Here is a 27,575-nt window from a genome sequence, read left to right on the forward strand (position 1 = left end):
ATTTCAATTACATGACTTCTTACGTTTTATTTTGCGACGCAAATTTCATCACAATATTTTTATTTATGATGTTTTTTCCGATGACAAATATTTTTCGAGACAATATTTTATTTTTTCAAATATAAAACATCCAATGGCCTCGACCCATCTCCGTCTCGCCCAAATTCAATTCCAATTCCATGGATTTCCCAAACACAATTTTGGAATTGAATTCAAACATTTCAATTTCTACAATTGAAATCATGAAAATGAAATCAATTCCGTTTTTCCAAACACTACCTTAGAGTTTTTAATTTTTAAAAAAAAAAAAATGGAAGCAAATGGCGTTTTGGTGATTCTGTCACGTTTCGAGCAGCATAATATTTGTGAGTCGAGCTTATAGGGGAGCTAAAACAACACGTTTTGTCCTCATTCCCATTTCCCTGCATTAAGATTTGTGAGTCCACAGGCACGTGAGAATTTAAGAGGGAATGATGACAACTTAAACCAACACTTTGATTTTGTTCTCTCTCTTCATTATTCACTTCTCTCTCTAAAACCATAATTCTTCGTTAATCACAATGCTCTCCTTACACAAACCCAATTTCTTGGTAATTCCCCTTTTTATTCTTCTCATTTTCCACTGTTTTTCTTTTAATTATTTGTTTAATTTGGATTAAAATGGGCAGAACAACGCACCAAGTGTATCAGGAAGGTATTTGGGTCCAACCCGGAGAAGTCCGGTGGTAGTTCGAGTCGCGGTTGGCCCCTCAGCTGATGGAAACATCGCGTTGACACAGGAGGCCGCGGCGACTCAGAAATCAATGGTTGCGATTGGTGGTGTTGAAGATTTGTACGGCGAGGATTCTGCCACCGAGGATCAACTTGTTACACCTTGGGCTTTGTCTGTCGCTAGGTACTTCAAATTTTCCATTCCATCCTATGTATGTTCAGTCGGTCTCCTTTAAGATCGGCCATTTTGATCTTTTCCAAAAAAAGGGATTTTGAGACCATTTTACGGTTTTGGAAAACAAGTTACCGTAAGCAGTAAAACTAGCTGGACCATTATAGTTACATTTGACCATAAAATGGTCACAAAATCCCGTCTTTTTTAAAATGACGAAAATGGTCCGTCTGAAACAATAATTTGTGATGTATAGTTAATTGATATTATAGTAACGGGAGGATCAACTTGTTAATACTGCAATATCACATTGTTAGTTGCAGAGTGAGTAGTAGATTGATGTCAAACACGGAAAAACCTGTGTACAAGAGGGAATTACTGATTTAGAAATGGGTACACATACAATTGCTGTGTTTTTCGACTTTCTGTAGGTCTAGACTAACTTATCTAAATCAGTTCGCAAAGAATCTAAAGAGTGTGAATTTATTTAAAAAATCAGTATGTATGATAATCGTTATAGCAGCCAATGGCTCAGCCAAGTACGTATGAAATTGACTATTCGTTCAGCGTTCTTCATGCTCTTTGCTCAGCAATCATTCCTACATGAATGCATTTTCTTAATTTTATTTTGCCAAATAGTTTATTTTGAGCATCTCCACAAGCTCTACCTGTAATGCAACTACATTATATTTGGCACTGCTCGACTATGTTATCAACTTCGGCCTTTGCAGTAGTAAGTACTAACCTTTTTGCTTATTTTGGCTAAGTGGTTATTCATTGTTGCGGGATCCTCACCACAATAAAGGGCTTGCCTTCTCAGAGAAGGAACGAGATGCACACTACTTGCGCGGCCTGCTTCCCCCAGCTATTGTCAATCAGCCACTTCAGGTTATCTATATTGTTTATTCAGATATTCTTTTTGGAAATTCCGTTTGCTATTTTATATCGGGTTCCTGCTGTCTGCAAATATCCAGGTGAAGAAAATGATTCACAATATCCGCCAGTACCAAGTTCCTTTACAGAAGTACATGGCAATGATGGATTTGCAGGTACATATCTAATACACTAACAATATTCTAAGTTCTGCAAATAGGAAGAAGAGGATGAACAAAAAGCTAATGAATGTTTACAACATTTTCATTGATTGTTTCTTACAGGAGAGGAATGAAAAACTATTTTACAGGCTTCTCATTGACAATGTTGAAGAGCTACTCCCTGTGGTCTACACCCCAACTGTCGGTGAGGCTTGCCAGAAGTATGGATGTATCTTCAGGCAACCACAAGGCCTCTTCATCAGTTTGAAAGAAAAGTATGCAGTCTAATCATGTAATCAATAAAGTAATGCAATTTACGCTTCAATGTTCTAATGATGGTTGGAGGGTGTCTTGTACAGAGGGAAAGTTCTAGAAGTATTAAAGAACTGGCCTGAGAGGCAGATCCAAGTAATTGTAGTCACGGATGGTGAGCGAATATTAGGTCTCGGCGATCTTGGTTGTCAGGTGCGGTATTTGTTTTGTGAACATGTGGGACATTAATTGATTTTAGACCGCAAAAGTAACAAACATTTTCCCTAAAATTTGATCATTGTCAGTGCATTGAAACTTGTTAGAGTAAGATAGAAGGGCTAAATAATATTTCTGAGCTTCTTATATTGTGAAGTACTCCGTCTAAGGTAGCTGTTAGTTGATAAAATTTTAGATGCATTAAGGCTGCGTACATCCAACCCTACTGCCTCTTGATGGGGTAATGTTGTTCGTGTTTAGTGCGTCGAACAAAATTAATTGATCGTGATGGTGAAATGTTTCATCAGGGTATGGGAATACCAGTTGGCAAGCTTTCTCTATATACTGCTCTTGGTGGCATTCGTCCTTCAACAGTAAGTGATTTTCTATTTACAGTGCTTCTTTTCCTTAACTCACTCCCAAGTCCCACCGCTTGATGAAATATAGACAATTAAACTTCCGGGTGTCTGAGATGGTCATTGTTTTGGGCATTACTCGGGGATTATGGGTTTCCTGTGAGCCATCTTCCTCCCATGTCCAAAGGGTAGAATTTAAGTCCAAAAAGGTGATGTTATAATGTTAATTTTGCTAAATGCTGAAGTTAATTCTCTGCAAAGGCCAGTAGGGTTTATGGGTTGATCTGTTGTATAGCATGGATTCCAATAATCTACAAAAGGCTGATATCCCAAGTACCTTCTATAATATTATCATGCTATAATCTCCTAGTCTCCCTGCTTTATAAATTGACATAAATTGGATATTAAATGCTGCATATATTGGAAAGCGAAAATTGGCTGCATGGTTTTGTTAACTATAAAATACACTGTATGTTGGTTTTCGATTGTATATTCTCGGTTTTCAGTTATACGGTTTCTCTTTCAGTGTTTGCCTGTCACTATTGATGTGGGAACAAACAACGAGGCATTGTTAGAGGATGAGTTCTATATTGGGCTTCGTCAGAGAAGAGCAACTGGGCAGGTGATGCTTTGTTACATTTTTACAATTAGAAATCAACTTTTGAGTTTCAGAAGTAGCTAATGGTTAAAGGTGGCAACTACAGGAGTATGCTGAGCTCATGGATGAATTTATGTCAGCAGTGAAGCAAATTTATGGGGAGAAGGTCCTCATTCAGGTGATGTAGTGATTTACTTGATTTGCTTTTACTTCCTCAATTTCAGTCAATAAACCCCTTTGGGAGGAGAGGTACAGAAGATGAGATTATTGACTGCAACAGAGGCATACTAGTTATTAGCCTTCGGTTCGCTTCTATTCTACTCCCTTTGTCCCTTTGTCCCATTCAACCGTTTACCTTTTTTAGTGAGGGGTATTTTAATCAAAGGTAAAATGATTGGGACGGAGGGAGTTATGGTGCATTAATCTCTATAACCTATTTATGATTCGGTGCTCAAATTTGCAGTTTGAAGATTTTGCTAATCATAATGCATTTGACCTACTTGCCAAATATGGTAGCACACATCTAGTCTTCAATGATGACATACAGGTATAACTCAGGTCAATAATTATGTCAGCTTTAGAGTCAAGTCTTGTTTTTAAATACTTTGTTTTCCTATCTGTTGCAGGGGACAGCCTCTGTAGTCCTTTCTGGACTTATCGCATCACAGAAAGTGGTAGGGAAATCATTAGCCGATCACACTTACTTATTCCTTGGCGCTGGAGAGGTATATATTTCGTACACATTGTGTTTAGGAATGTAATATCAAACTTTTAAGTGTCTGATTAGTGGAGATTGACGGTTAGATGGATCGCACTATATTATACTATGGCAAGTAACAATATCATTCATATGACAAGGCTTCTCATGTAATCCCACCTCCCTCCCTTGAAACTAGTCCTGCCACCTAAACCCGGCACATGAAGTAGACTTAAATCCGAATGAGCGACCTGAAACCGCAAACCTCCTGTTAATTTGTTTGGTTTAGCATACTGAGATCGGTATATGTATTTCTTGATTGCTCACTTGCTTTTACTTCTGCTCTAGGCTGGAACTGGTATAGCAGAGCTCATAGCTCTTGAAATTTCAAAGCAGGTTAGGCCACACTCAATAATTCTTTGATGAATTTGAATGTTAGGGGATAAGAGAGACAATAATATATATACGTGCTCTTGTAGACAAGCACACCCCTCGAGGAGGCTCGGGAAAAAATTTGGCTTGTGGACTCCAAGGTTTGAAAACTTAGCCAAACACTTTCCTGGATTGTTTCTCTGATGTTTATTTAATGGGTTTTTCTAACCTATGCCCATAGCATTTAATTCTTTCTTATTTTGGTTTCTTATCCTATGCCTAGTGGGCATAGGTTAGAAAAACCGTTATTTAATTTTGCTTACATTTTGTTTTCAATATACCATCAGGGACTTATAGTCAATAGTCGCATGGAGTCCCTACAACAATTCAAGAAGCCATGGGCTCATGTGCATGAACCTATAAAGGGGCTGCTTGATGCTGTCAAGGTGTTGTTTCTAATTCCATAGCACCCGAGAAAATATTATTTCTGGACACATGCCTCATCGCTTTTTTTGTCACCCTTTTGTGTAGGCATTAAAGCCTACTGTTTTGATAGGCTCGTCAGGAGTTGGAAGAACGTTCACCAAGGAGGTGGTTGAGGCAATGGCTTCGATCAATGAGGTATTCTCCTACCTTATTTATGTTTCTGGCTCTGTTTTTTCATTGAAATGCCTTGTGAAATTTCTTAAATCATTCCGTGATTAACTTTCATGCCAGAGACCTTTGATTCTTGCCTTATCTAATCCAACTTCCCAGTCAGAGTGCACAGCTGAGGAAGCTTATACATGGAGCAAGGTTAATAGCCAATAAATCTGAATTTTAACCAATGTTAATGCTAATTGTGTTCTTACGTACTACATAAATCACTCGTGAAATTCTGGTGTCCCTTGTAGGGCCGAGCGATTTTTGCTAGTGGAAGCCCATTTGATCCCGTTGAGTATGAAGGGAAGACTTATACATCGGGACAGGTACTTATTGGTGATTTAAATTTGTGAGGACTTGTTCTTTATTGAGGATCTAGAAAAACTGATATTTGTTTGTTTCTTTTGTTTTCTTTGCCTCAGTCAAACAATGCATACATTTTCCCCGGCTTTGGTCTTGGCTTGATTATTTCGGGTGCTATCCGTGTTCATGATGACATGCTCTTAGCCGCCTGTAAGTCTATTCCGAATACTAGTTGTCGCTGTACGGAAAAATCTAGTCACTTGGGTTGTAAGACTTTTATCCCTTACGATTTGGTTAATAACTTAACTTGAATCTAGAGATGGCAGAAGCTATTGACTAAATATCTACAGCCAAATAAGCCAAGCCCGAGCTTTGTAATGCTTTGCTAGTTTGCTCATTTATTCCCCTTTCTCTTTTACTCCCTTGGTTTGTCACTTGATCTATCCTTGTTTAGAACCCTAAATAGGATATGTAAGTTAATGAGAAATTGCTTAATTTCAGATAAACATGAGCGGCAATTTGAAATCCCGATATATGTTCCGCTTCCATACAATGACACTAACTATTATTGACTTGTTTGTTACTAAGAATATGGCTCGACTACAGTTCTACACTAGTTTTCACTTTACATGAACATGACATATATAATGTGGTGCAGCTGAAGCCTTGGCAGCCCAGGTAAGTGAGGAGCACTTAGCAAAAGGACTATTGTACCCTCCATTTAAGAACATCAGAAAAATCTCAGCCGACATCGCAGCCAGTGTGGCATCTAAAGCATATGAACTCGGTGATTTTCTCCGTCTTACTTTCGTGTATTTTATTCGGTATATGATAAAGGTTGACAATGTTACAAAAATGATAATTCTGGCTGTTGGTTTTGGCTGTTTTACAGGCCTTGCAACCCGGCTCCCACAACCTGGGAATCTAATTAAGTACGCTGAGAGTTGCATGTACAGTCCTTCCTACAGACCATACCGCTAGAGAGTTTGCCGGTGCTATTTCTCCGATTTCATTTGTCAAAGTGTCAATTGACTGTACGTTGGGTTGCCTTGTTTTGTTTCTGTTGCATAGTTCTGATACTGTCGTCTTGTATTTTGGTTTTGATATTAAATGGTAAAGCAACGACATTGAAACTATACTTTCTATTCAAGAACATTAACTGCCCATTGCTGGAGTATGAGGACCAAGTGAGTACAAGTCAATACAAAGAGCTAACATGAAAAAGGTATAGCTCATTTAATATAAAAACAAATACCCAACAAAATCTATTAGGGCCGGATTAGGCCTCGTATTGTATTGGGCTTTGCCCCAACTCCGTCTTGTATAAATATTTACGTATGTTAATGAGAAAGGTAACACATCATTTACCTAATCACTAATTTCACATGGTATCAATGAACTTCAAAACACCCTACCCTTCTCCTGCGTCTTTCACTTCCTAGATGACGAAGGATCAAGACGCCGACGCTTTTGCTTCCAATCCTAAAATCGATCCTCTATCCCCTTATTCCCTTGTAAATCAAGAAGGTCCAAGTCAAAGTATTACCCATATCAATCTCCGCAGCGATAATTATGAAGAATGGAGTTGATCTATGCGAATGTCTCTTGAATCGAGACGTAAATTCGGATTTTGCGACGGTTCAATAACTAAACCCAATGATAAATTTCTTCTAGATCAGTGGGAGGTCGTTCATTGCACCGCTGTACAATGGATTATGCACTCTATTGATATTAACGTGAAGGCTAATATCTCATATTATGAGGACGCTCGTCTCTTTTGGACTGATTTGGAGGAGCGTTTCTCGGTTATTGATGGTGCGAAGATTCATACTCTTAAAACTCAACTCCATGACTGCAAGCAAACTAAAGGAATGACTATGTAATACTTCTCCCTCATAAGTGATTCACTCGATCGATCATAAGGGAACACTCGATCGAGTGCCCCACTACTTGACCGAGTAGACTGACCGAGTGAGTTGAGCAATCCGGGACTAAAGTTATCACACTCGACCGAGTGCGGTCCACTCGATCGAGTGCCCTAGCCACTCGACCGAGTGAACCGGGTTCAATCCAGTTTTCTACGCGGGCCTATATTTCCGTGTTGGTGTGATATATAAGACCTATGAACAGTGTTTCCTTCATTTAACCCTAAAAACATCTCTCTAAACCTCTCCCACTTCTCTCTACAACCCTTCATCCTCAAATCTTAGATCTACACTTTGTTTGGAGGAATCTTAGAAAGGTGTTTACATATTCTTGTTCCTCATTACTTGGTGAGTAATCTTATATTCTTATGTCTTTATTTTTGTAATTTCCATACCTTCATTTAAGACACCTAAACCCTAGATTTTGGGAATTTTGATAATTGGGTAGGTTTATGGGTAATTAATGTTATTTAATATCATGTAATGATAGTAGTCATCAAAACAATCACAATTTATCATATTAGTACATGTTGTAATAGATTATACACTAATTGTAGGTGGAGACTTCATAGAGGAGGAGTTTGACTTCCTTGCTTGTTCTTGTTTGCTTTTGTGGAGACTTTGTTAGAGGTAGGATTTTCCTACGCGGTTTCAATATTATAGTTGCTTGCATGTGTTTTGGTGGATAATATGATTATTGAGTGTTATTGATACTAATGGTGATTAAAACCTGATTACGATTATGGTATGTTTGAGGTTACTTGATTGGTCATTATAATTGTGAGGTTAATCTTGTTGGTTATGTGATGATGAATTTGGATGGAATTGCAGGTGATGGATGGGTGTTGACTTAGCAGAGTGATGTTTGTGGGACATCGACCTTGCGCCTTGAGACCGATCCTTGGAGGGACCCACCCTCAAGGAGGATGTGCACATTAATGGTCCGGGTTAATGGGTTCGTGTTGCGATGCGATTTCGGTATTCCGTGTTGCGATGCGGGTACCTCGGGTTGCGATCCGACAGAGTGATTATGGTGTTGCGATGCCGTCATCAAGAGTGTGAATGGCGGAGTCATTTGGGCAAGCTTTGATATATATTGGATTACCTTGTGGATTATTGAGTGACAATTTCTATTTTGGTTTTTATGTAATCAATTATAATGTTGAAACTGACCTTTTAAGTTTTCAAAACTGTGGTTAACCACATGATATTTACGGTCATGTGAGAAGTAGGTGTTTGATAGGTGTGCTTATTTGTGATGATACATGAAGGCTTGAGGGCGCATTTCACCTAGTGAGTCTCACTCTTTATTTATATTAGCTTGGGATATTAAACATTTGGTTGTGTAATTTATTGGGCCCTAAGGCAATACTTTGAATTTTTATAACTTAATTATGGCATTTAACTATACCCCTTTAACCTTAAACTTATTTATGTTATTAATGTGTTACCTTTACCTTGTATGGTTTTCATTTCCTTGGGCAACCAAGACATGTAACGCTCCCAAGCGTTGGGAATGCCTAGCCGAAGGCTTCTCGGTGTTTGGGGGTGTTACAAAGTGGTATCAGGGCAACAATTTTGGAACCTTAAAGAAATGACCCAATTAACTTAGAAGAGTCTAAATAAAACGAACCCGGAGAAACATTGTTAGGTGCTTCTGCAATGATTTAGGAGACGTCCTAGAATCGCACCATTGCCCTTCCAATCTTGATCCGGTCACAACGTGGTAAAGAGAGTGAATGGGGGGTAGAGTGTATGTAGTTGATGTGTGAAGTGGCCATTGTGTGTGTATGATTGATGTGTAGAGTGCATGAAGTTCACATGCATGCTAACCTATGAATTTCAAGAGAAATGATGGCAAATAGTGTACATAGTAATGTGACATGTTTTGATGGGATAGTATGTGAAGTAGAGATTTAAAAGGAACAATCTATGTTTTACATGTGACAATTTTTAACCATGCGTGTTGATATGAAGTAGAACCATATGATTTCCTTACGTTTGTACACATAGAAACATGTGGCATAGGACCTCCTTGCATGTTATGACGATGTTTAGATGTATACGGGAACCGGGGAACATGACTCGATCGATGGTGTCGAGGGACTCGGCCGAGTAGGAGCCACTCGACCGGGTGGACTTTACCCTCGGCCGAGTAGGGTCATTTCCAGAGTTGGGGACAAATTCTGGGAATAGGGGAACTCGGCCGAGTGAAGCCAACACTCAACCGAGTGGAGTGTCACTCGACCGAGTGGCACATGACCAACATTTGGGTAAATCCTGGATACCGGGCACTCGGCCGAGTAGAAACCGTACTCGACCGAGTGGTGCCCCACTCGACCGATTATCTCTGGATACTCGACCGATTTTTTCCTGTAGGCAGCCCTTGGTGTTTGTTATAGCTATGGGGACATGTTGCTTACATTTATATTCTCAGATGCCGAGAAGAAGGGTAAACGGTCCACTTAGAGCCACTTTGTTGACGGAGGACTAAATTGAGAACCTCATAACGCAAAATAAGTTTCTCAACGAAGCTCTCAAGGCTAAGGAAGATGAGGTGTTAGTAGATATGACCGCCATAAGCAATGACTTTGCTCGCCACCGTCCCGTCAAGTACGAAGGCACGGGGGCTCCTAATCCAATGGATAATTGGATCAGGGGATGGAAAATATATATCTTCGACGTGACAAATTGTCCTGAAGATCTCAAAGTGAACCAAGTCGCCTTCTAATTGGGTGAGGCCGCCGGACAATGGTGGGCAAGGGAGAAAGCTTTGATGAGAGAAAGCTTTGATGAGAGAATACTATAAGGAGAAGGACGAGTCGGCCATACCATGGTCGGATTTCAAGGGGGATCTTCGTGACGAATTCATCATGGAGCATATTAGGAGCCAATTGAGGGCGGAGTTCGATAAGCTTGTGTTGGAAGAGGGTATGACGGTCCAAGAGTACTATAGCAAATTTCATGAACTTCAAACCTATGTGGAGGATCTCAACATGAGCTAACAAATGCTTGCTATCCGCTTCGATCAAGGTCTACACCTAAATATCTTGGAGAAATTGTCAGTGGGAGTCTTATCCACGGTGAAGGAAGTGTATGGAAGTGCGAGGCATTTGGAGAAGCCTGTGAACATAGTTAAGGATGCAAAGGAGAAGGCTAGTGAGAAGAGGAAAGCCGAAAGTGAGGGAGGAGTCAAAAACAACAACTATAAGAAAGGGAACTTTAACCAAGCAATGGCGAAATCGGGAGGATCCTATCATGGAGGTGGAGCTAGGTATGACGGAGGAGCAACTAGGGCTTCTAGTGAAGGAGGCAGAAATAGGTGCTATAATTGTGGGGGGTTTTGGCTTCAAGAAGTTCGATTGCATTAGTACGGAGGTGGTGCTCAAAGGGGGCGTAGACAAGGAGGCTAGCTCTTACCAAACGTACTCTCAAAGCATGGCAAGTAACCGCCTTACCACTACTTGGGGAGGAAATCGTGGTGGCGCCACTCAAGGGAGCGTGTCTCGTGGAGGATTCAACTGGAGAATGGAGCATACTTAAGGTAAGGGTATGGAGGACCAACATCTTCGAAGACTCGACCTACGACATCCGCAAGTTCCGTACAAGGAGGTGCAAAGAGTAGTGGGAAGCTCATGGCCTTGGAGAAGCAAGTAGTGGAGGAAGATGCACATGTCATCTCGGGTACCTTTCTTGTGAACTCTATACCTACCTTTGTACTTTTCGATTCGTGTGCAATACACTCTTTCGTTTCTAGAAAACATGTGACAACCTTGGGATTGGGTGAGTTCGATACTGTAAAGGATGACGTAGTAATACCATCGGGAAAGTCCATTACATGTATTCAGTTGTTTAGAGAAGTAACAGTAATGGTTGGGGAGGTTGACTTCCTGACCAATTTGTTCGAATATCCCTTAGAAAACTTTGAAGTTATCCTAGGCATGGATTGGTTACAAAAGAATCAGGCCAAAATAGATTGTCATCAAAAGAAGGTTTCGTTAAAGGGTCCTAAAGGAGCTAGGGTGTCATACCGAGGTTTTATGATTAAACCAAAAGTCAAACTCATCAATGTAACTACGTTAAAGTTGTGTCTAGGAAGAGGTTGTCCCATGCTTTTGTGTCATGTGAGGGACACTAGGATGGAAGGACCTAGGGCTAGTTACATTCCCATAGTCGGAGAATTTGAGGATGTATTTTCGGAGGAACTACCGGGATTATCTCCCAATATAGCCGTGGAGTTTAATGTGGAGCTCAAATCGGGGACGGGACCTATCTCTAAGTCCTCTTGCCGAATGGGCCCGAAGGAATTAGAATAATTGAAGAATCAATTGAACGACTTGTTGGACAAAGGGTATATGTAAATTGTAATACTCCGTATTTTATAATTATATAAATAATATTATATTGTATTTTATACGAATTATGTATGAGGCATAATAATGAAATAATAATAATAATAATAATAATAATAATAATAATAATAATAATAATAATAATAATTATTATTATTATTATTATTTTTTTTTGCAAGAAAGTTAAACTCATTTTATTCATCCAATTGGGAAGGAAAATGAGAAGGGATCTTACAAAAACCCAATGACCATCATGAACTTACAAAGTTACCAATACAAAAAGAATACAAAGGGAAAACAAAGGCGTTAGCTTTTAGTTGCCAACCAATTCTGCGTGTGTCTATCACAGCTGTCCGAGAGCCTGAGTTTCAACGTGTATTGAAGCGTAATAGAGATCTGGTCAGGAGTAGAAAAAGGCCCACCGAAGATACGATTGTTTCTCTCATGCCAAATTTCATAGACCATGCCAGCCACACAACTAGCTGCAACTTTGTTCCTCCATTTTCGTTTTTTAGTACCTCCCATGAGCTTGTAGAGGTAGTCCTTAACATCAATGTCAGCCCCTATACCAGAAAAACCAAGCCATAAAAGCATATTACGCCTCACCTGTTGCGAGTAATGACATCTGAAGAACATGTGCCTATGCGTTTCTTGGGCAGCGTTGCAGAGGCAACAACGGTTTACATGCATGAAACCACGCAGGTTGAGATTGTCGACCGTCGGGAGCTGTCACTGCACGGCCTGAATGGTGCACAAACGGTGTTTGGGAATAACGCTGGTGGCCTTAAGTACCTCAGCCCACCTCGTATTATGACCCCTGTCCCTGAAAATATGGTACGCCCTTCCGACGCTGAATTTGCCGTTTTAACGCAGATTCAGCTGACCTTTGTGCATTAGTAACTGAACCAGCAGCTTCAAGGAGGAAATTTTTAGTTTTAATAATGTCTCGCCAGCTTTCAGCATGCCGAATCTTTGGTTGCGCCTCCCAAATTGTGTGACCGTTAAGGTTGTAAGAACGGCACCAGCTATCCCTAATTTTGTCCCGGTTCTGGGTAAGTTGCCAGACCCACTTACTGAGAAGAGCTTTGTTCCAGCTGAGAAGTTCTTTGACATTATTGCCTCCCTCGATCCAAGGTTTGCAGATTGAAGACCAACTTTTAAAAACCATCCGTCTTTGCCGCCCAACCGTCCCCCAGAAATAGTCCTTATAGAGCTTATTGACAAGTTTAATAATGTGAGAAGGCAAGAACAGGACAGAGCACCAAAAAGTTTCCAGTCCAAATACGACCGCATTAATGAGCTGAAGCTTCCCGGCATAGGAAAGAAGGTTTCCAGACCAGTGGAGAATTGAACCCTGGATTTTGTCGACTATCATGTTAAACATACTGGAAGTTAGTCTACCAGGATTCAAAGTGATGCCAAGGTAGCGGAAAGGGAAAGCGTCTTCAATGTAGCCAGTGAGTGCGTTAATTTGCCGTTTCACCTTGGCATCAACACCACCATAGTAGATGTTAGTTTTGGCGGGGTTAGCATATAACCCCGAGATAGAAGCAAAGGAATCAAGACAGTTAGCAACCGCTGCCACAGAAGGAGTGCCACCCCTCGTAAAGACCATGAGATCATCGGCGAAAATCAGGTGGTTGAGCTTTAATTTCACACATTTGGGATGATAGGATACTTGATGGAGGAGGTGAATGCTCCTTAAATGCCTTGAAAGCATTTCCATCCCAAGGACAAAAATATACGGAGAAATGGGATCCCCTTGTCTAACTCCAGATTTTCCCGGAAAGAACCCGCATTGGTTGCCATTGATCTTCAGAGAGAACCAAGTAGACGTGATGCACCCCATGATCCATTTAACAAAAGTCGTAGGAAAATTGAGACCCGTGAGCATGTTAGAGATAAAGTCCCATTAAATGGAGTCGAAAGCCTTGCGAATGTCTACCTTTATAAGGCACCTGGGGGATATGGCTCCCTGGTTGTAGCTTTTGATAAGGTTTTGGGTCATCATGATATTTTCAAAAATATTGCGTCCCTTGACGAAGGCTGCCTGTTCATTGCCAATGAGGTCGGGGAGCACGTTTTTGAGGCGGTTTGCAATGATTTTGCTGATGGTTTTGTACACAACGGAGCAACAAGCAATATGCCGGTAGTCATGTACCAGAGAAGGCACACTTTTCTTGGGTATGAGGGCAAGGAGGGTTGTGTTAACTTTTCTCATCACTTTCCCTTTTCGAAAGAATTATTATTATTATTATTATTATTATTATTATTATTATTATTATTATTATTATTATTATTATTATTATTATTATTATTATTATTATTATTATAGGAAGGTAATAATAATAATAATAATAATAATAATAATAATAATAATAATAATAATAATAATAATAATAATAATAATAATAATAATAATAATAATAATAATAAGTTGTAATAATAATGATAATACGATATACTATACGTGTATTATATAGGTATACCGCACTCACCTTAAACCCCCACCCTAGTTTATCCACCCACCCTTATCCATTTGTAATCTCAACACAATCTCCACCCATCTTTTTAGAGAGAAAAGAGAGAAAGAGAGAAAGGAAGAGGAAGTGAAGATTTTGCCCTCCGCCTCGGGATAGTGTAGATACCTCATTTCTGCACCTCCCGCAAACCACCCGGTGATGATTGGGCCGGATGTTTGGTATACGGAACGATTTGTGACAGTTCGTAAGTTTATCGTCAAGTGATCGCTCAAACACTTGTGTCTACATCTTAATTGTCATCTACGTGCCGATACGGTCGTTTTGGCAGTAATTAGAGTACATTTGGAGTCCGGGTCAAAAAAACCGTCTTCATTTTCTAATAGCCGAGTCAAAATGTTCCGGATATTTCTATTCCATATTTTTTCCAATCTTTTGATCTTTGGTAAAATATCTCCCGTAAAATTCACACAAAATATTAAGGAAACGAGATTAATCCGCTATTCCATAATAGAAACGCGGAAATCTTTCTTCCGCAGGAGGAAACCACTGAGGAAAGAACGCAGCAAGTGCTGCGCCTCTTCCAAGAGACGCAGTGCCTGCTGCGCCTCTTCCTCAGTCCTTTTCTGCGTATTTTTCGTATCTTTTCGAGATTCACTTCCAAGTTTCTCCAAAAACCCTATTTCCTCCGTGTGATTAGTATAAATAGAGACCTTCGGTCTCACATATTTCTCACGCGAGTGTCCGCCCTTCTCTTCTCCCTTTGCATTCTAGACCACGTTCTTACTTTTTGGCGCCTACGTGCTTGAACTTTCGACCACGTAAGCTTGAATCTTTCTGAGTACCAGCCTCGTTTTGCATGACCTACCAATTTGACCAACTCCACATCAATCAACTTTAATCAATCTTATTCGTTTTCCTCCTAGAGGGCACTTTCGTCATACATTCGAGTCGAGCATCACCAAACGTTAACTTAGTTCATCTCGTTTCGTCAAACATGTAGGTCTGAGGGTGTATAATCCTTCTTTTAATTATTTATTGTAATCATTATGTAAGATTTATGTTGAAGGTATTCTTAAAACCGATTTGTAAAACCTTGTTTAAAAACCCTTTTTTACGGATTAACAGGAGACAACCGTCGAGAAAGGACGCATCAACTGCTGCACCTCTTCGAAGGGACGTAGTACCTGCTGCGCCTCTTCGTGAGGCTGCCGCAGTTCCTACTTCCTTTCTTCTTCCTTCGTCTTTTGATAATTCGATTGTTTTGTTTCGTTTTCAATTGTTCATTGTTTCATTAACACGATAATTTAAGCATGATAATTTTAACCTGTAATATGTTAATAATTCTTCATAATTAATTCATCTTTTAAATCCCGACTTAAATCCCTTATAATTCATATTTGCGGGTTTTCGTCATTAAAATCAATTCGGGTTTTAGAGGTTCGATTTATCCATATTGAATCTCTGGAATTCATCTTTGATATACTTGTATCTGTTATTCATTCGCCACCGTCGTTAATTCATTATTAATAATCTGTTTAGTCTAATTAATTTGATTAGTTTGTTAATTTGTAAATAATCTTTTAATCTCGTAATAATTCGTCCTTATTAGTTTCATTCATGTTTTATCGTTTTTATGATCTCATTCACATGTAAATAATCCGTTTAATCACTTTAATCTGAGTCAATTATTCATAATCAAGCATTAAATTACCTACGAGTATTAACGAGATGCAGTTCCGACTTCACAGCCAGAACTCAACTCAGGAACAGACGCAGCGACTGCTGCGCCTCTTCCAAGGGACGCAGCTCTGCTGCGCCTGTTCCGGGTTGATTTCTGTCCCTGAACTCCCGTTTCTGCTTTAACCTAGTTTATTAATTACGTATTAATTAACTATTAATCGTATTACCATGCATAATCTGTTTCTTTATTTGTTTATTCTTTCTTTTCTCAAACCATCTGTTTTAAATGTATTTTCGACATAAATCAATTAACCTATTGTAATTATTTTAATTTTCTTTATTGTGTTTTTATTGTATTTCTTTTATTGCATTGCTTGTATGCTTTCACATGTAATTAACCTAAATTTCTTCCTCGACATTTATTGCATGTTAAATCACGTGTTAACCGACTTAGTTAATTCTCACATGCTAGGACTAATTTATTGGATGTTGCATTGCATGCATATAAATCGACAATATATCGAGTATAGACAATTTCCCTAATCATTAGTAGAGGCCACTATCGAGGCGGGCAGGATTAGGTGTTTGATCAAAAGAGCTTCCTAATACGTACCCTCACCCCTTACTCCAGATCTCCGTGAACATCCGTGTTCATTGGCATCCACGAGAGTCATTCTAGACATAGAATGCTAAGGGTAACGAGTGCTTAGTGTTCATGTCATTACTTTGTGTCTTGACATGACACGAGGTATTCGAACGGTTTCCAATTTTCCACAATAAATTGGTGGCGACTCCACAAATGCAAAACAAACCAAAGAGTGAAAAGCTTGCTTCGCTTTTCGCCCCCGTGGGCCCGCGTCCACAGTTTGGCGACTCCGCTGGGGATAATACACTTACGTGTAGCCAAAAGGGTGAAACCTGAACAAGGTTAGGGAATAGTTTGTAAAAGACAATTGTCGGTTTTCATAACTCGGTCTTCCTAGATTGTTTCATTCGGCCTTCCTAGGCCCAACCCAACCCAACCCATTCGACCAATCGTCCCGTCTAAACAGTCCTAATTCTTATTTGGGCCTAAGGATGGATAACGATTGACGTCATCCATACCATGGTACTTACTCGTGTTTGTATCAAGGACTTTCACTACTTGAGGAAATGGACTAGGAATCGGCCTTACTCTTGTTTGGTACGAGCCTCTCCACATACCTCGGGTATGATTGTTCGGTATGGCAACCCACCCTTTAAAGCCAAAACCCTTCTAAATGCACTCAGCATCCCGTTATAATGCTTGTATAATGTTGGTACTATATGTGATCACCATTTCTAAACAAAACCATGATGATTTTTGTAAAATCAAAATCCCTTTTAAAATGTAAATTTTTTCGAAACATAGGCCTAATATTAGCGCAAAACCAGTCGAAACTCTGTCCAATTGTCGAGTCAAAATTTGGGCCACAAAACCCATTTCAAAACCTCACTTCTAGTCCACTCCTACAACTACACTAAAGTTGACTAGGACCAACATTTTCAAACTTTGTCACTTCCTCAAAACTCACTTGACACAAGTGGCACACTCCCACTTCACGAGTCAAAACATTTCTTTTTTCGAGTAAGTGTGCTAGAATGATCGATCGTGTTTTGATTCGTCGTCGATCTCTTATCCAGTTTCCAAGATGCCTGAAATAAGCGACGTGAACTTCAACTAACTCCAGAATAGTAATGATCAAATCCTAGCTGCATTAGCTCGTCTTCAAGTCACTCAAGACCAAGTGTATGATCGCCTTGACACAATCGAATGGCGAATATATGCCCTGGAAATGAGGATGCCTCCTCGAGAAAGTGAAGTGTCTGATGAGTTTGTGAATAACTTCGGGGACGAGAACCCTCCCGTATGTATGACTACAGCTGAGAAACGACTCCAATACTTGGAGGAACAATCGATGTATCTCAAAGGGGATGACATTTATAGGGAAAATAATCGCAAATATGAAGCCGTGAGTTCCAAGTTGCCAACCAACTTCAACATGACGGATATCCCTAAATTCAAGGGGCATGAAAACCCTTTGAACCATATCCGTGCTTTCAAGGATTATATGTCTATCAAAGGCATTAAACCCGATATGTTCTTAAGGATCTTTCCTTCATCTCTTGACACCATCCCAAAACAATGGTTCTATTCTCTAGAGCATAAGAAGAAGATCTCTACATGGGACGATGTCGCAATTGAATTCGCCAAGCAATATGCGGATAATGCTGAAATCGAAGTCAACATGCGCACTTTAGAGGTTCTTACCCAAAATGACAAAGAAGGTTTCACCGACTTCCTAAGTAGGTGGAGGAAGACTAGTACTCAACTTGTTGAACGTCCAGATGAAGCTACCCTCATGGAGAAGTTCGTGGACAACCTTCAGCCCATCTATGCAAGTCATTTGAGGTACCAAAGCATTAAGACCTTCAAAGACTTAACCATACTAGGAACAAGGATCGAAGATGACATCCGTAAATGGCTCTTGTCCAAAACGGTAGGTCGTGGATATCAAGGCTCAACAAGTCGTTCTTACGGCTCTACTAGCAAAACTGATGAAGTTAACCTTCTCGAGCCATCTAAGAAGAGTACCCCACCAAGGAAATTCACAAATATTGGGGACACATATTCCAATGCTCTAAAAAGGTTGATGAAACTGGGTAAAATTCAACCCATAGGCCCTACACCCGAACCAGAAAAGAAATCCAAGTTCTGGGATGAGAATTCGTACTGCGAATACCATAGAGGCAAGGGACATGATACAGAGAAATGCTACAAACTGAAAAATGTACTTCAAGACATGATTGAAGACGGTCGCCTACCAATACCGCCTGGAGGTAAGCCTAACAACACTCAGAATCCTCTTGGAATTCTAGTGATTACAAGTGAAGAATCTACCATAGATTGTTCACACCTCATTTCTCCAGTCGAAGACGAAATTCATGCAATAGAGAATGAAGGGAACTACTCTACCATTTTCCCAACCATCACCGATTTCATTGCATGGGCAAAAAGTGTGAATAGGCAAGTCATGGAACTAGAGAGTGCAGTGGCAACCCTACGTGATCCCAACGCAACACCTAAAGAACGTGCACCACTAGTCTTCTCTCAAAACGGTACAATGCAAGAAGTAGTAGCCATGGTTGATGAACTAGTCGACCAAATTATCCAATTGGAGGCCGAAATCATAAGAATGAGGGAACTTGCTACTGTCAATGGAATATGGGCTGATGATGATGAAGATGAGTATCTCACTGAACACTACCTAGTCAAAGTCAGGAAGAAATAGTCCAAAATTGTGAAGATCAAGATGTAGACCACCTTACTCGTTCGGGACGCCCATACCAAAACACTTCTCAAAATGGTCCCATAACGAACGGTCCAACCAATGTGGTCACATCAAATGATAATGAAGGTGACTCTACCGACCATTTGCTAAAGCAACTACAGAAGACAAAGGCTGATCTTTCAGTCTGGCAACTAGTGGCAAGCTCATTCCCACATCGCTAAGCTTTACTGCAAGCCTTGGCCAAACTAAATGTGGCACATAACTCCACACCCGATGACGTGGTCAACTTGGTCTTCCAAGAATCACCAAAGCTAAGTAATTCCATTACTTTCTCGGATGAAGATTTGCCACCCTTTGGTGCTAGTCATAACTTGGCTCTTTATATCACTGTCATTTGCTTAAAGAATAATGTGCCAATGACTTTGGTAGATGATGGCTCGCAGTCAATGTCATACCCTTGAAAACGGCATACAAATTGGGCATGAAAGAGTCGGATTGGACCCCTACCAACCAAGGTGTTCGCGCATATGATGGTACACGACGAAAGGTAGTAGGACTTGTTAACCTAACCATAGCCACAGGGCCGATTGAACGAAAAGTCAACTTCTAAATAGTGGACATTGAAGCATCCTTTAACATACTTCTGGGAAGACCTTGGATTCACGCTTCCAAAGCGGTAACATCCACCCTCCACCAGAAAATCAAAATCCCACTAAACGGTAAAGTGGTGACGATCACTTCATCACCCATCAAGGCAATAATCGAAAAGAAATCAGGTAATCAAGTCCTTGCAGATCCAGTATATGAACTTGGTGGCTTCCACATCATAAACGTCATAAAAAGTGAGTTGGCACCCTTATACTTCAATCCCTACTCTAATTTAGTGGTCAACCCATACTCAAATCCCAGGGATACTTCCCGGGAATGCCTTTGAATCCTATCCGAAGGAACACTTTTGCACCCTACAAAGAAGGCCACTCACAAAGAATACCCCTTGGACTAGGATACAAACCCACTAAAGAGGAAGTTCTCGAGATGCTCGCTCAAGTTCAAAACCGTAAGAATGTGGGAATCTAAATGCGACCCTACCTCCCTACCCTAAATGGATACTTCGTTAAGGAAGGAAGTCAATACATCTTTCACGGATTTCCCGAACCTTGGCACTATCTCGAAAGGAAGCTAGCCGGAATCGAGATCTTTCACGATTGCTACTTCATTCGTCCAGAAACGGTTCCTACCGTCAAGACTCGTCAAGCACCTTGCTTAGACGAACAAGCTGTTAGTCTAGTATTTGGAGAATATCGATTCGTTAGAGCCGCGTAGTATGAGATCATTACCATGATACTTCAAGACGATCACTTCAACCATACCGCGTTAATCACAGAAACCAACACCAATCAGCAGAAGAGATGGAGAAAGTCGATCAAGTGGACAAACAATCAAGGAAGACTCTTCAAGCTCACCACTGGAGAAGGAGAGATGTTCAAAGGAGAACCGGAAGACGATGAATTCGAGTCAGAGTCAGAGTCGGAGTCAGAGTCGGAGTCTAGAGAAGTTCCTAGAGAGTCTCCGCCTGTCGTCATTTCCACTCCCTTTGTTTCTCCTAGCTTAGTATCAAGTAGTAACAGTAGTTCGGGAAATGTTCTAACGGCTGTCCCTTTACCGCCACTGACTACAGATCAGATGGCTTCTTTGTTTCAACTTTTCTCAAATTTTAATATGAATAAATCAAGTTCTGCTTACTCTTCGTGTTATCTTGAATGCAATTCTGTTTACGATGATACTGAGGATGACCCAGACCCAGACTCGATCGAGATACCTCCCTACATAGCCAAAGAAATACTACAAGAGGGGGAAGGGGGACCTGTAATAGAAAACACTGAACCCATCAACGTAGGAACCGAACTAGAACCCCAAGAACTTAGGATAGGGACGGCCTTGAGCCCTACCGAAAGGGCCAGTTTCATAGACCTCATACACGAGTTCAAAGACGTTTTTCCTTGGTCCTACAAAGACATGCCAGGGATCGACAGGGACATCGCAGAGCATAGAATCCCAATCAAACCAGGTTTCAAACCCGTGAAACAGAAGCTTCGTCGAATGAGGACAGAATGGGCTCTCAAGATCAAAGAAGAAGTCGACAAACAGTTCAAAACCGGGTTCATCAAAGTTTCCGAGTACTCAGACTGGGTAGCTAACATAGTACCCGTACCCAAAAAGGATGGGAGAATCTGTGTTTGTGTTGATTTTAGAGACTTAAACAAAGCGAGTCCCAAGGATGACTTTCCTCTACCACATATTGTCATATTGGTGGATAATACAGCAGATCACGCGTTACTATCCTTCATTAATGGATATGCAGGATATAACCAGATCAAGATGGCCATAGAAGATATGCATAAGACCGCCTTCGTCACTCAATGGGGGAACTATTGCTACACGATTATGCCGTTTGGGTTAATTAACGCCGGAGCTACATACCAACGCACCACAACTACGCTCTTACATGACATGATGCATAAAGAAGTTGAGGTATACGTAGATGACATGATTGTCAAGTCCAAGGATAGAGAGGGGCACATTGCGAACCTTCGCAAATTCTTCTCAAGGCTACGGAAGTACAACATGAGGCTCAATCCTCAGAAATGCGCATTCGGAGTAACATCTGGTAAACTTCTGGGATACGTTGTTAGCTAACGAGGAATAGAAATAGACCCTTCTAAGATCAAAGCTCTAATCGAAATGCCTCAACCTCAAACGGAGAAAGAAGTTAGAGGATTCCTAGGCAAGGTGCAATACATAAGTCGATTCATATCGAAACTCACCATGATCTGCGAACCTATCTTCAAAAAGTTAAAGAAAACAGATCACACCATGTGGGATGATGACTGTCAGAAGGCTTTCGACCGAATCAAGAAAATATTAGCCAAACCACCAGTGCTCATGCCACCTCAACGAGATCAACCTCTTGGTTTATATCTCACAGTAACTGAAACGGCCATGGGCGCCATGCTAGCTCAAACCGTAGGAAAAGAAGAAAGAGCTATCTACTACCTTAGTAAGAAGTTCTTGGAGTACGAGTCCAAATACACGCCACTCGAGAAGACATGCCTCGCTCTTGTGTGGGCAACGAAGAAGCTACGCCATTACATGCTTAGCTACTCTGTCAAAATATACTCCAAAATGGATCCTGTCAAACACCTCTTCGAGAAACCAGTTCTCAATGGACGCTTAGCAAGATGGACTTTGATGCTCTCAGAGTTCGATCTCAACTATGTACCAATGAAAGTTATAAAGGGGCGCGCCGTTGCCGAATTCTTCGCCTGGTCATTTCTGGATGAGGATATACTCCAAACCGATGTAGACTCCCGGGACCTTTATTTTGATGGAGCATCGAACTTAAGAGGATTTGGAATAGGAGTGTTGCTCATTTCTCCTGAAGGCGAGCATACACCAATCTCTGTCAAACTCGACTTCGAGGTGACAAATAACGCTGCAGAATACGAGGCTTGTCTCATTATATTGCAAGCGGCAGTAGGTTTAGGCATCAAGAATCTTCGAGTGCATGGGGATTCATCTTTGATCATCAACCAAATCACAGGATCTTGGAAAATACGAAGTGAAAGCTTAGCACCTTATCAAGCCAGAATAGACCAAGTAGCCCAATTCTTCGATCAAGTAACTTACCTACACCTACCTCGAGAGGAGAATCAATTAGCAGATGCTCTTGCAAAACTTGCATCTTTGATTAATATGCCGGATAGCATGGTAAAAATGCCTTTATGCATCGAACGACGGTCAGAGCCAGCTTATGTACACCAAATCACCGATGAAGAGGAAATCACAGAGGAACCATGGTTCCAAGCGATCCTAAACTTCAAACTCAACGACACCTATCCACCGGATATGGACAAAAGGGGACAACATGCTATACGCTTACTAGCTTCCCAATACGTTCTCATGCAAGGAGAATTATACAAAAGAACTGTTGGAACTTGTGTCCTCCACAAATTAGTGTGATAACATTTATAAATCTCTTATAGGTTCACAAGGGTATACTTCGTATTTAATCAGTTGATTAACGATTACCTAATAACGGTTGGCTTGCTAGAAAGTTTGACGTTATTATCATACAGATGGCGGTGATCAACTGGTCCATAAAGGTCACACCTAAAGGATGTGTTTGAGAGATGTGGTTATGGAAATGTAATTACATTGATGCCTTATATGACTAAACAGTTAGTCAATGTGTTGATGAGACGATTATTTAATGCCGATTAAATAATATTAGTTGAGACGAATTAACTGTCAATTCGAAAATTGAATATAATATGTTATATTTAATTAATGTATATAATGTTAATATTGGACGAATTAATATGTTAATTCGTAATTAAATGTAATTGGTTATATTTAATCAACAAGATGAATGTGTCATAGTGGTAATAGTAAGGGTACTCAAACCAAGAGGTTATGGGATCGATCCTCACTAGATGACAATTTATATTTCGGTATTTGGGCCGAAAATTAGGATAAGAAAAATCCACCCTAATCTTCCCTCATACACGGTTTAAGAGGTAGAGAGGAGTGAATTTTCTAACCTAATTTTTCAACTCATTCTTGCCTCTCATCTCAACAAAACACAAAACCCTGATTTTACAGAAAATTTGAGGGATCGATTCTAGCAAAAGAACAAGGGCATATCTCATATCGTCTTGGGTGCAACTGATAGGAGAATATCATTGTGATATTGTTCATAGGCCATAAAAGCTAGGACCGAAGGTTATTTCTTAATCCTTACGTTTTGTTTATGCAATTTAGTTTTATGACTCGTAATCATCACTTTATAATTCGTTATAATCCTTAAATAAAAGGGATGCATACAGATAAATCCCACAAGAACACCTCTTGGTGTAATCTTACGCTGCCTTGATCATTCACAGGCATGGAAAATGATGAAAGAAGGCCATGGTGGAGAATGTGGCCCTCAAATGAGTGGACCCATGATGGCAAAGAAAATCACACATTTGGGATATTATTGGACCACAATGGAATCTGATTGCATCAAATATATAAGACATTGCCACAATTTCCAAATCTTCAGGAATGTACAACATGCCCCTCCTTCATTGCTTTACACCATGACATCTCCCTGGCCATTTTCTGCTTGGGGAATTGACATCATTGGCAAGATCACTCCAGCTGGAACAGGAGGTCACTGTTTCATCCTAGTAGCAATCGATTACTTCACCAAGTGGGTAGAAGCGGCTTCCTACACCAGTCTTACAGCCAAGAATGTGGCAAAGTTCATACAAACCAACATCATCTGTCGATACGGTTGCCCACATGAGATCATCAGTGATAATGGATCACATTTCCAAGCTGAGACTGGGCAATTGCTAGCCAAGTACAAAATCAAGCATCACCACTCCTCGCCATATAGACCACAAACTAATGGCGCGGTAGAGGCGGCAAACAAAAACGTTGTCACGATTCTCGAGAAAATGATTTAAAACTATCGAGATTGGCCAAGCAAGATACCCTTTTCTTTATGGGGATACCATACGTCTGTTAGGACGCCCACTGGGGCTACCCCTTTCTATTTGACCTACGGCATGGAAGCTGTACAACCAGTCGAGCTAGAACTACCATCCTTGCGTATTTTACTAGAAATTCAAATCCCAGAAGCCGATTGGAAGAGGGATAGATATGAAGAACTCATCCTCCTGGATGAACGAAGATTGCGTGCATTACACAATGTGCAAACATATCAGGCATGTATCAAACGAGCCTTCAACAAAAGGGTTAAGCCAAGGAACATCAAAGAAGGAGACTTGGTCCTCAAATCAATTAGAGCTCTTTTACCTGTTGATCCACGAGGAAAATTCAAACCCAATTGGGCCGGGCCATTTCTAGTCAAGTCCATACTTCCAGGGGGTGCGGTTAGGATCACAGACTTAGATGGGAACGAATTTGCCAACCCTACAAACCTCAACCAACTGAAACGTTACTATGCCTAGAATAGGAGCAAAAACGCGCCTCGCATAACCTCACGTGTCGCTCTTGTGGCACGAAATAAACGGCCCCTGGCCAAGCTGAATTAAGCTAATGTCATCTTGCTCTTGCATATTGACAATTTGTCATCCTCATATCATCAAATAAACTGAAATGCATTTTAGGAGTAAGTGAAAGCTCATGCTTATTTTCTAAGTTCATTACAAGCTCTTGCTTAGAACAATTATTCTTTTACATTTACTTGAACTACGCGCAAGGGTTTGATTTCATTTTTTTAAATGAATACGTAGGCAATCCTTCACAGGATACGACCCATTAATTATTTTAAATGTGAATAGAAGGACATTTGCAAATGCATTTGGAATTCGACAAGAATAATGATAGAAAATCGTAACGGTTTCATAACCAATCAACCTCTTTTATTTCATTTCTTTTAATAATAATACACTACATAATAAAAGATTTAAAAAATAAAAATAGGCTAGGATTCTAAAAACCCCACCTTCTTATTACAATAATAATAATAATAATAATAATAATAATAAAAATAATAAATAAAAGACTTAGGCTATTCTTCCATTTTCCCTTTGCCTTTGTCATTTTTATCATATTTCTTGTCCCGATCTCGAGCCGGACGCTCTTGCGTCACTTCCGATCTAATCACCAATGGTCTCTCTCGTGGTCTAGCCTTGCCATTCTTGTCAACCACCATCTCGATGGCAGGAGAAGTCTCCGGTTTCTTCGAAGGATGAACAACTCGAAACCCAACTTCTTCCTCTCCCTCAGTCAGATGCTTCTCTTTCTCCTTTTTTACGTCACGAACCTTGTAGTCAACAGGCTCGCGTTTCCTCAATCTTTCGCGCTCCTCCGGAGTAGTAGCTTTCCTCCACCGCAGATAGGAATCCAACATCCACAAAGCACTAACAGAAGAGTTCAAGAACCACATATTTCTTTGAGCCCATTTGATGGCCAATTCTCTTCGACTCTCAGTAGTAAGCGCCACGGCGTCTGGGATGTGTCAAGCTTCGAAATCATCTGCTTCAATCCAACCTGCCTCATCAACCTCTCCGGAAAGATGCATATCATAAACTCCAAACCAGGAATGCGCACAGACCGGGTAGGATCCAAGGATGATACTCCAGTGACAGATTTGAGATGTCACCATGGTACGATCCATATAATCAAGGGACCATCGTCACTCTTCAATTTGTTTTCCCAATAGTTACAGACTCGAGTGAAATCCACCATGTAGAGCCTGGTCCTCATCGCGATTGAGCGAGCATGATAAGCAGGAACATTAACTAGGGGCTCGATCAACCGAAGACGCTCCATAAGCAAGACCTACCCAAAAGCAGGTATTAGAAACAAAAAAAAAAGCAAAAAAAAAGAAACAAAAAAAAAAGCAAAAAAAAGAAACGTAAAAAAAAAAAAAACGAAAAAAAAAGAAAATTCTTTACCTGCAAAATAATGGGACTTCCCAGATAAGGAAGGTCACGGTTGGCTTTCCTGTTATCTAACCCCAACAGGATCTCTCCTAAGCACAGGCAAGCTGGGCTCCTGCGCAGCTCCATTTGCTCAATCAAGCTCAAATAACGAGGATCACCTCTCAAATCCTCATCAACATGAAATTGAAGGACATATACATGTAGTAGGCAAAACCCGAATGCCCTTCGCCTGGCAACATAAGAGATAGTGGGATCGGCCCTATTGATGAATCGATCAATGAAGTCCAACATTCGCACTCCCTTTGAGGTCACAAGACGGTCCACCTCAGCTCTTGTCAACCCAAGCAAATACCTAAACTTGTTCTTATATACTTGAGAAGTAGAGGGAATAGCAGGCAAATGTTCCGGGTTCCAACCACCAATCGCAGCAATTTCTTCGGGAAATGAGCAAATGTCGCCTCCGGGGAAAGCAAATACGTGATAATCCGGGTCCCAATAATCAAGACAAGCATCTAGGAATGGTTTGACCACCTTGATCCACTTCAAGCTCAAAAGTGATCCAAAGTTATAAGCACCCATGTCGTGTTTCTCCACATTAGAGAACTCATTTGTCCATTCTTTTAGACGAATTTCGAGAGTATTCATGATGTATGCTTATTTTAAGAGCTTTATGTAATAATACGAAGGAAAGACGGAAGAATTAGTTGAATAAAACCTCCCTCGACGTCTCTATTTATACTAAATGTTGTTTCCTAAAATCCTTCAGGACGGATACACTAAGGAACATGCGCAGCACCCGCTGCGCCTCTTCAAAGGGACGCAGCTCTTGCTGCGCCTCTTCCTCAGCCTTCTTTCTGTGTTTTTTCGCGTTGGATCTTTCCTAATTCCTCAAATAATAACTTCCTATTCATACGGGTTATTATTTTGGTAAATCCGTCAAATTGCCATGTTTCGTGTTTCCTAATTCCACGGGCACGCATTTCAAGGTGATATCGACATTTTCGTCATCTT

At 40.5% G+C, this 27,575-nt stretch overlaps 2 protein-coding genes across 2 annotated transcripts; both read left to right on the plus strand.

Annotated features, from left to right (window-relative positions):
* The first annotated feature begins 397 nt into the window (after positions 1-397).
* LOC141599799 (NADP-dependent malic enzyme-like) lies at positions 398-6,489 on the plus strand. The gene is made up of 20 exons (XM_074419917.1): positions 398-590; positions 669-895; positions 1,651-1,771; positions 1,858-1,932; positions 2,041-2,192; positions 2,277-2,382; positions 2,694-2,759; positions 3,268-3,363; positions 3,446-3,517; positions 3,803-3,886; positions 3,966-4,064; positions 4,385-4,432; positions 4,516-4,569; positions 4,756-4,854; positions 4,940-5,029; positions 5,126-5,203; positions 5,302-5,376; positions 5,473-5,563; positions 6,012-6,140; positions 6,246-6,489. The coding sequence occupies exons 1-20, from the start codon at positions 561-563 to the stop codon at positions 6,332-6,334; spliced, it is 1,881 nt and encodes a 626-aa protein (XP_074276018.1). The 5' UTR covers positions 398-560; the 3' UTR covers positions 6,335-6,489.
* Positions 6,490-10,913: 4,424 nt separating this feature from the next.
* On the plus strand, positions 10,914-11,594 carry LOC141601072 (uncharacterized). The gene has a single exon (XM_074421334.1). It carries the CDS (start codon positions 10,914-10,916, stop codon positions 11,592-11,594), a length of 681 nt encoding a protein of 226 aa, XP_074277435.1.
* Positions 11,595-27,575: the final 15,981 nt, after the last annotated feature.

This window comes from Silene latifolia, chromosome 9 (assembly GCF_048544455.1).
Source record: "Silene latifolia isolate original U9 population chromosome 9, ASM4854445v1, whole genome shotgun sequence".
NCBI classification, from domain to species: domain Eukaryota; kingdom Viridiplantae; phylum Streptophyta; class Magnoliopsida; order Caryophyllales; family Caryophyllaceae; genus Silene; species Silene latifolia.

What these genes read in the sequence shown, in the direction of transcription:
- LOC141599799 (XM_074419917.1), top strand. Translation starts at nt 561, where the DNA reads ATGCTCTCCTTACACAAACCCAATTTCTTG. An exon ending in TATTCCTTGGCGCTGGAGAG is followed by an intron (nt 4,065 to 4,384) that starts GTATATATTTCG and finishes CTTCTGCTCTAG; the next exon opens with GCTGGAACTGGTATAGCAGA. An exon ending in AAGCTTATACATGGAGCAAG is followed by an intron (nt 5,204 to 5,301) that starts GTTAATAGCCAA and finishes TGTCCCTTGTAG; the next exon opens with GGCCGAGCGATTTTTGCTAG.
- LOC141601072 (XM_074421334.1), top strand. Translation starts at nt 10,914, where the DNA reads ATGGCCTTGGAGAAGCAAGTAGTGGAGGAAGATGCACATGTCATCTCG.